Source organism: Nematolebias whitei, chromosome 6 (assembly GCF_014905685.2).
Source record: "Nematolebias whitei isolate Nwh7 chromosome 6, NemWhi1, whole genome shotgun sequence".
Classification (NCBI taxonomy): domain Eukaryota; kingdom Metazoa; phylum Chordata; class Actinopteri; order Cyprinodontiformes; family Rivulidae; genus Nematolebias; species Nematolebias whitei.
This window is the reverse complement of record NC_056503.1, coordinates 39,415,032-39,425,142: the sequence shown is the minus strand read 5'-3', so window position 1 is coordinate 39,425,142 and position 10,111 is coordinate 39,415,032. Positions and strand designations below refer to the sequence as shown.

General features: G+C 38.7%; 1 protein-coding gene across 1 annotated transcript; it reads left to right on the top strand.

Moving 5' to 3' along the window:
* The first annotated feature begins 7,347 nt into the window (after positions 1-7,347).
* On the top strand, positions 7,348-9,650 carry LOC119410711 (piggyBac transposable element-derived protein 4-like). Its single transcript, XM_037677602.1, has one exon. The coding sequence runs from the start codon at positions 7,609-7,611 to the stop codon at positions 9,379-9,381; it is 1,773 nt and encodes a 590-aa protein (XP_037533530.1). The 5' UTR covers positions 7,348-7,608; the 3' UTR covers positions 9,382-9,650.
* Positions 9,651-10,111: the final 461 nt, after the last annotated feature.

The following is a 10,111-nucleotide window of genomic DNA, read 5'->3' as shown; positions in this document are numbered from 1 at the left end:
GCGCATGTGTAGCTGTTGTTGTGTTGACCGGGGGGGGGGGGGGGGGGTTACATAGTTCATGACATTGATTTAATTCTGTTTAGTTTAATTGAAATATTTCCAGTTCAAACCTAATAACATTCATTCCAGTTCAAGCTCATTCACTCCAGTTCCAGTTTTTAAAAGGTCCCAAAACACTGCAAAAGGCTTCAAATGTCTATTTCACATGAATATTTTGTATTTCATCTTTCAAGGTTGTTATAAAAGGTTAATTACATATCGTTTTCTTCCAAATGTAAAATTAAGTGAATATTCATACTTTTAATAATAAAATCTGAGAATCAGTAAAAGTCACTAAATAAAGAAATAATTATACAAATAAAATGTTTAAGACAAAAACGGATCCAAAATATAATACATTTTAAAACAGATCGAAAATACAAAACTAAAATTCAAAATGACAAATAAATAAACAAAAAAGAAATAAAAAAAATACAATAGTCATCCACACAAAACACACATAAGAATGTTGCAATATATTTACCGTACATGCCGCCTTACACGTTGCACCGCTGTATAAGTTGCATCAGTCCAAAAATGTCTAATAAAGTGGAAAAATTATAAATGCGTCGCTTCGCCGTAGAATTTGCATCTATTATGCGTCACCGCTGTTGCATCACATTTGTTATGTGTCACCGCTGACCACCCTGAAACGTGGGTCGATGTGACAAAAATTGATTTGCTGCAAAATGGCGGCTGCGGGATCGTGCACGGGAGAACTTGAACAATAGTTAACAAGATTAACACTTAAAAATAATTATTTGTTAGTTCGACATTATAGCAAAGGTGTGTCTCTGTTTAACGTTTCCTTAATAAATTCTCTATATTGGTCAAATCAGCTGCATTTCAAAAATCGATTTGCGGCTGCTGGAGCGCACAGAAGGAGGACTCGCCGTGCATTTCTTCAAAATTTAACAAGATAACCACCTAAAAACAATTGTTTGCTCGACATTATAGTAAAGGTGTGTCTCTGTTTAACTTTTCCTTAATAAATGCACTTTAACTGTCAAATTAGCTGCATTTTGCCTGGGCGGAGTGGCGAAATGCAATTGATTTGACGCTTGTTCCAGCAGTTCCAGAGCAAGATGAAAGTGACTTTGTATGGCAAGCCAAGTGTCTCATTAATAGTCACTTTTACCTATTAATGAGACACTTGGCTTGCCATGTAACCTGAGGGCCCTCTAGCGGCTGAAAATGGTAGTGTTCAATATTTTCCAAGTCAGAATGAATGAAATCGTCAAATCTCAGCCAAAAATTGGGTTATAAATATGGGGGGGGGTCATATTTTAGTTGCGGTGTATAAGTCGCAGGACTTGTAAATTTATGAAAAAAGGTGCGACTTGTGCGGTGAAAAATGTGGTATATTTTTTACCTGTTTTGTAGATGTGAATGGAAGTATGTAACCACAAAAGACAGTTATTTACATGCACCTAAATATGAAACTGCTATTGGAACATATTAATTTCCACTAGAAGAATTATAAAATTAGAAATATATAAACAAATTGTCAGTTTTCAAGCTCATTGTGAAACAGGAAATATAAAGGGGACAAGGAAAAGGTCAGGGACAGGTCTTTGAGTCAGCTAGTAATCAGTAACCATGTACAGGCCTGGACAAATATTTAATCATTCAACCTTTTTGTTGCCAAAAAGCAGCAGGCAGCTTAGAAGTGCTTCCAAACATCTCAGTTTAGAGGGTTGGGTCAGTAATGTGAAGGGAGTGGGGCAGTGGTTACACAGAGATGGTGCCAGAAACAAAACGATGCTAAGTCGGGTTTATGTTGTAACATTGGCGTCTTATTCAGCAAAATCAACATCTTGTTTATTTATTTATGTCTTTTAGTGCTGTGTTTGTCTTGTAGTTTACTTGTTTTGCTCTGATAGCTCACATATTCTGCAGAACGCTGTGTAAATAAAACCAAAAGGGATGTTTATCCTCTGTATTCTCAGAGGGCATCAAAGATACTCTCGTGTAATTTTGTCTCGTAAATCTTGCTGCTTTTCAGTGCAAAACATCAAACATTGGAAATGTGGGATCGGCTGCTGAAATAAACGGCAAATATTTAAGGCAACACTTAGGGATGCAGTGAAAGTGCGAATGATAACGCACTGTTTATTGAACCATCTTCCAATTGAACAATAATCTTTTCTTGGTGGAGACATTCTTGTACATTGTGAGTTGACGGTATTCCAAAAGAAAAAAAAAAAGAAATTAAAGTTGTTCGCTGCTGCTTCAAAACAAATTGTAGAATGTGCAAAAGTTCAAGCTTTGAAGATCAGCTTTCACTTTGAGCCTTCACGTATTAGGTTAATTTGAAGCATATTGTATCTGTAAAAATAAAACAAATTAAAGAATAAAATGACTTTGATCGATGTTGGATACAAACAGAAGCACAACCTCACTAAGCTCCCCACAGTTTGGCCTCATTCTATCACCTTTTACTGTGCTCTACCATGCAAATAAATTAGATGAAAATGCAGAATTGCCTTTACTTCGTGCCATTTTAATATGGAAATTAGTAGTTTGACTAATATGCTTTTGTTTCCTTCCCTAACAGGCACCCTGTTTGCCTGCATGTGAGACCCAATTTTCTGAAATACAACCCAGAACACATTATATCTAATGTGTTTCAGATATTTGCAATATTTGGAATACAACAAAACACTGTAAATAAAAGGAAATTATGTTAAACAAGCCATAGACATAAAACCTTCTGAGTGGCAGAACAACGTTTTCCTATAAATGGCATCATGAATTTATAGGTTTTTATGTGGCTGTTGTGTATTTGTCGCTTTCAGGTCTGTTTGGCTTAATGTTCCTTTGCTGCTGATAGTATTTGGCACGGTGTGGAATCTGGCTTCTTCAGTGCTTAGACTATAGACCTTTAATAGCTCTGTTGGGATACAGTGAAAGTGCTTCTTCAGCTTGTTTTAATGGATCAAATTGAACAGGTTTCCCAGTCTAGCTCTATAATGAGAGCCTCCTTCTTTCCTCAGAACACCCCCCACACCACCACCGCATAAACCCTCATCCCACAGTCTATTGTTCACATACAGTTAGGGTCAAAGAAGCTGAGCGGTAATTGTATCACTCTGACCACCTTTGGTTTTTATTTTGTCACAGAGACCTGCTCTTTATTGGGTGCAGGCCATCCCTCAGGTTGTAAAAGCCACCTTGCCCCTCCTCCCTTACCTAGGGACAGGAGTGTTGCCTGCCAACAATCAATATGCCACTGTCGTTAACTGGATTTGTAGCTGCGGCGCTTTCTTATGAGCCAGCAATTAGAGTGTGAAGTGGCAAGGCCAGGGTACGAGGCTGGGGCCAGGCAAGACTTGGCCCCAGAGGGAAGGAACTATCAGGGGAAAAAGTCCAGTTTTATTAAGGCCTGGAGAGACTGTGATCCACTCTGTTTGTGAGTCTCAGTCAGCTGTGGAGGGCTCATGTTATTTGCAGAGACTTTTACCAGGTGCAGAAAGAGATCACTGGTTGGGAGTACATGTGGACTGGACTTACATCCTTACCCTTTCTTTGTTAATGGATCAGTGGTTTGAAACATGAAAAGCATGAGGATGGTAGTTGAGTTGCGTTGTTGTTCATTATCTAAGCAAACACAATATGTCCTTATTTACATGTTTGAGTAAAAACTTTGATTATTTGAACAATTTACTTAGTTTGTCATTTGTGCCCTATTACAGACCTTCATGGTCACATTCAGCTTGATTTGTGTCAGACATCCATTCAGTCCAGACTGATGACATTGAAGCATTTATGGCAGCTGAGGTGACCAGAGATGCATATGTCTGGATATTTTTACCCCCTATAGGGTCATGTGTCCCTGATCAAGCGCAGTGGACGGGGTGCACTAATGTGTCATTTGGGATCGACTCTGACCTCAGGCTTTAAATCACTTTCCAGTCTGAGGGGGACAATTAAGTTTAAACCTCGGATGTGTACAGCCCTCAATTGATTCTCTTGATAGCACTCAGCAGAAAGAGGTGGGGCCGTCTGTAGAAGTGGAAAACCCCATTAAAACCCATGTTTTTTTGGTTTTTTTATTACTTAAAAAAAAAACAAATGAAAACATCCATTAAAAAACATTATAAGTGAATTTTTAGGCATGTTGTAAAAATATGTTTTCTGTTTTCCATCGACCAAACTTATAAGGTGCCAGATTATTCTAACATACATCCATTATCTTATCCGCTTCTTCCATTCCAAGTCGTGGGGGTCATTGGGGTCCATGTGCAGCTATCACTGTGTGAGAGGCGGGGGACACCCTGGACAGGTCTGCAGTCCATCACCAAGACACATAGAGACAAATTAGACAAACAACCATTCACTCTCTCACTCACACCTTGGGACAATTTAGAGTTACCAATCAGCCTAACGTGCATGTTTCTGGTCTGTGGGAGGAAACTGGAATACTTGAAGAAAAAACACGCATACACAAAGAGAACAGACAAACTCCACCCAGAAAGGTCCCCAGCCGGGATTTGATCCAGCAACCTTCCAGATGAGAAGTGACAGCTCTTCTAGCTTTCTTGTACCACTGTGCCACCCCATTCTAACATATTGAAACCAAACCATATGAGAAATTACAGGTATAGCATTATCTGAAGGATGTCGTTTTCTTACAAAACATATTAACGTAAATTACATGCATACAGTATATTATACTGCTCAGTGTTACATTTACACCCCAGCACACAATATTGAGATCCACCACATGTTCATCACAACACATACAACACAATGTTCCTCTTGATAAAACATTAAAATAGAATAATTAAAAAATGTTGTAATTCATTCATATCGTTTATGATGTCAGATATTTAAAGTCATGATCAATAGTAAAGCCAAGTCTTTTAGCTGTACCCGACAGAGTGATGAAAATGATTTATTAAGGTTTTGATAAATGAAGTGACAAGCCAAAGTTAAATCTTTTTTATGGCTGAGTTTTAGTTGATATATTGTTTTAAATCTTCATACTATCGTTTCTGTCCTCCGTCACTAACTTATCAGCTGTTTTATGTCTGATAAAGTAAAGCCAAAGGAATTCATTCATATATGTGAATTATTGAATTAATAATTATTTTATTCTCAGCCTCTTCACCAAATAAATAAAAACAATAAATTAATAAAATGAAACTGGTTGTTTGATTTTCTTTACAAACATGTGGACATGTATGCGATCATGAATGGAAACATTCAGCATCTACCTCTGTGACAAGGTTAATTAAACACAACGTTTGTGCATAATTAAAAATGAATATTGTGTATGCTTCTTAGTATATAAAGCACTAATAAGCCGACAACATCGGCATAAAGTAAATGATACGAATGTTAGAAGCTCTACAAATTGATTTAAACTTTTCCAAGGTTTATAAAAGCTAATTATAATAAAATAATCATGTTTGTTAAAGAAAATTAATGTGTTATTTAGGCACTCTGGTGCAAGAGTATGTACTTATAGTGGATACAGTAAATTATTCTCGCCTACAAACGGCATCATGTGTTTGCCTCTGTATGTGTGTGTGTGTGTGTGTGTGGGGGGGGGGGGGGGTCTGTAACAGTGGATGGATTTTATTGATACTTTCAGAATACAAATCATTTAGCGTACATGTGTAACAGATTAAATCTTGGAGTCAACAGAATTAAAGATAGATGCTGCTCTAATCAGCCTCAGAAAATCCAATTCAGTTTATTTATATAGCACAAAGTCACAACAGAAGTCGTCTCAGGGCACTGAACAGAAACATTCATATTTAAAAACAATAATTTAACATTGTTTATCTGAGGAGCAGACTGCTTTGAATTTAACTCCATCGCAGAACTCTCCTCTTGAGCAAGCATGAAGGCGACAGTGGAAAGAAAAAAAACCCTCATGATGAAGAAACCTTTAGCAGAACCAGACTCAGGACAAGCGGACGTCTGCTTCGACCGGCTGGGTTTGAGAGGAACAGAAGAAGGAACGGATACACAATGGCACGTTAAGAATCACATGTTAAGCTAGAAATAGTCTCAAATGAAAATTATTCAATTTTAACAATTAATTTTAAGGAAATGAGGTCAATTTGTCCTAGTAATCTAAGCCTATAGCAACATTACAAGCCAACCCTAACTATGGGATTTATGAAAAATGACAGTTTTAAGCCCAGTCTTAAAACTGGACAATGTGTCAGCCTCACAGACAAAAAATGGAAGTTGGTTCCACAAAAGAGGAGCCTGATAACTGGAAGATCTTCCTCCCATTCTGACTTTGGAAACTCTAGGATCCACAAGTAAGCCTGCAGCCTGAGAGCGAAGTGCTCTGTTAGGAAAATATGGAAAAATAAGATCTGTAATATAAGCTGGAGCTAGGTTGTTGAGAGCTTTGTAGGTTAGAAGTACGATTTAGAATTCAATTGTGGATTTGACAATGACCCAGTGGAGATAAGCTAAAACTGGAGAGATATGATCTCTCCCACTAACTCCAGTTAAGACTCTGGCAGCAGCATTTTGGATCAACTGAAGACTTTTTAAAGAAGTATTTGGACAAATTACTTTGTCAATTTTACCAACAACCAAAAAAAAAGCTACAATTTAGTGATAGTAGCTGAGAGTCATTCCCAGCTCCTTCTTTGAGCACCAACTAACCGTACAAGATCTTTATTTTAACTTTGCCATTAACTAATGAAGGCAACTCTCTTTTTCTGTTAGCAAAATAGCACATAAACCATTGGACAGACATCTATTAAACTCCCAGAAAACAACCATTGGATGCACATCCACAACTGTTTCATGTTTGGAGTCAGTCCAGTCCAAAATGGCCACCACAACTAGTCAACCTTGGCAAGTTAATTTTACAGGTTTTTAGCTAAATATTGATGAGATAGCGGAGAAAAAAAAATCATAATGGCTACATATATTCAGACTATTAACAGAATGTGTACATGGAATTATACGTAACATTATTTTCAAGTTTTGACCAGAATAGCTATAACTATCAATTCTCATCATACGATGATGGTTTACATAACTGGCATAAAGCAGGTGATACGCATTCTGTCAAGGAACGCTAGGCCTATTTTCTGAAGTGTCTTAACCAATATTACTATTTTGCCATGGTTTGCAGGTTTCCTCTTTTAAGTCTTTGAAAACTTTGAAAAATCTTTGGTGAAAAAAAAAAATATATATATATGCAGATGGATCAAATAAATCTATTTATTTTACTTGCGTGTTTAACCCTTGTGTTATGTTAAGGGTCAATTTGACCCGTTTCAATTTTTGTGTTGATCAAAGTGCAGGTTATCCTTTCTTTTTTTCCATGAAATGTTGTGACTTTTTCTCCTCTAGGGTCATGAACTTCTATGTAAAATCTGGACTCTTTGATGTGTTGTTAAATGTCTGCACACAGTTTGTATACAAAGATGATGTTGCGGGTCATTTTGACCCGCACACAGAGTAGCTGTTAAAAATCCAAAAAAAAAGTCTTTGATGTACTTCATTTTGATTGCCTCTGAATAAACATTCAGAACCAGGTGTGTGTGGAAGAGGGACTTTCTCTCCCCTGTCCTTGTCACTGTTTCCATGCCCGTTCTTGGAGAAACACCAAAAATGAGCTCCAGACGATTTACAGCTGAAGAAGCTTTTTCGCAGCTTATGAACTGGGATAGTGATGTAGAGGAAGAGGTTTCAGAGACAGAGGATCCTTCAGAGCCAGAGGACAATGCCATTGATGATCCAGATTTTCAATTTTCCCATGATGAGGAGGATTCAGAGGACGAGTCTGCAGGTGTCCCTTCTTCAGATGAAAACCAAGAAATGCAACAATCGTCATCCACAGAGGGGACATGGACATCTAAAGATGGTAAAATAAAATGGTCAACATCACCACACCAAAGCCAAGGTAGATTGTCATCTTGTAATGTCATCAAAATGATTCCTGGTCCTACAAGATTTGCTGTCACAAGAGTTGATGATATTGAATCAGCATTTCAGCTCTTCATATCCCCACCCATAGAGAAGATAATCCTCAACATGACCAACTTGGAGGGGAAGCGTGTCTTTCAAGAGAAATGGAAGCCACTGGATCCGACTGACTTGCATGCTTACATTGGAATCCTGGTGTTAGCTGGCGTATACAGGTCAAAGGGTGAAGCAACTGCAAGTTTATGGAATGAAGAGAATGGAAGGCCAATCTTCCGAGCAACAATGTCTTTGGAGACATTTCACATGATCTCTCGTGTGATCCGATTTGACAACCGTGACACCAGAGCTGATCGACGTGAGAGAGACAAACTTGCAGCAATCAGAGATGTCTGGAATAAATGGGTCGAAATCCTGCCTTTATTGTATAATCCTGGCCCCCATGTTACTGTCGATGAGCGCCTCGTTCCATTCAGAGGACGCTGTCCATTCCGACAGTATATGCCAAACAAGCCTGCGAAATATGGCATCAAAATGTGGGCAGCCTGTGATGCAAAATCCAGTTATGTTTGGAACCTGCAAGTATATACTGGAAAGCCACCTGGAGGAAGACCTGAGAAGAATCAGGGAATGCGTGTGGTTTTGGAGATGACTGAAGGGCTGCAAGGTCATAACATTACATGTGACAACTTCTTTACATCCTACCGTCTTGGAGATGAACTTCAGAAGAGAAAGCTGACTATGTTGGGAACAGTCAGAAAAAATAAGCCAGAACTTCCCAGTGAGATTCTGAAGATGCAAGGAAGACCTCTGCATTCCTCAAAATTTGCTTTCACAGAGAAAACAACACTTGTTTCTTACTGCCCAAAAAGAAACAAGAATGTTCTTGTGATGAGCACAATGCACAAAGACGCATCTCTGAGCACACGAGAGGACATGAAACCGCAAATGATTCTGGATTACAACTCCACAAAAGGGGGAGTTGACAATCTTGACAAAGTCACAGCAACATATAGTTGTCAGCGCAAGACTGCCCGTTGGCCTTTGGTGGTTTTCTACAACATTTTGGATGTGTCTGCTTACAATGCCTATGTGCTGTGGATTGAGATCAACCAGCAGTGGAATGCCAGCAAACTGTACCGACGTCGACTTTTCCTGGAAGAACTAGGCAAAGCACTCGTCACTCCAAAGATCCAGAACCGGGTCAGGCCAGCTAGATCCCCAGCAGCTGCTGCTGTCATCGCAAAGGTCCAGGGCAGGGCATCTGACCAACCCACAATGGATCCTTTGGATACAGGTACAAAGAAACGCAAAAGATGCCAAGTCTGTCCCTCTCGAGATGACAGTAAAACAACTACCTCTTGTGTGAGATGCAAGAAATACATCTGCAAAAAGCACATAGTCACATTCTGTCCATCATGTGGGGAACGCTGAAAATGTTGACTGTCAAAAACCCGAGAAAATGCGGCAAGTTAAATGCAAAAAAAAAAAGGGTTCGTGAAGAGGGAAAAATTGAAATCAGGAGTTCTTTAATATAGTGTTGGAAGTGTATATCTCTACTTCTCATCTCTTCTAAATATTTGTATAATCTAAAATAAAGTTCTTATTGGTTTAACTTCATTTTATGACTGTTTTGAGTGGATTTACACAATGCGGGTCAAAATGACCCGCAACATAATAAACGTATTTTTTTCTCAACATAATACAAGGGTTAAAAGACCAGCTGTGCCTTTTTCAGAATCCCCCGCAGGGTGACCAAAATAGCTTCTCATTTCAACTGGGACAGATGTTTAGACAACGGACACAGTGGGTTTCTGCACAACAAACATGAAACCTGTCTTATCAGAGTCCATTGTCTGGTCAGTAGTGTACAGAATTATAATTAGAGGAACATTTGGGATTTTTCCTAATGATGTATAAAACTGTGTTTCTGAGGAGGATGGATAAGTTCACTATCCTCTAACTGATGATAAACTGGACAGATACTTAAAAAACCCTTACTCTTCCTCCTTCCCATTCCCTCCCTTCTGGCTCGTCAAGTCTCGGGCATTCACCTTTTACTCATTAGCAGCTGCCGCCCATTGCTCAACAGACCAAACTGTTTACCCTGCCCTGTCATGACAACAACTCGCACCCAGTTATCAAGTCCTGCACTACATGGGGA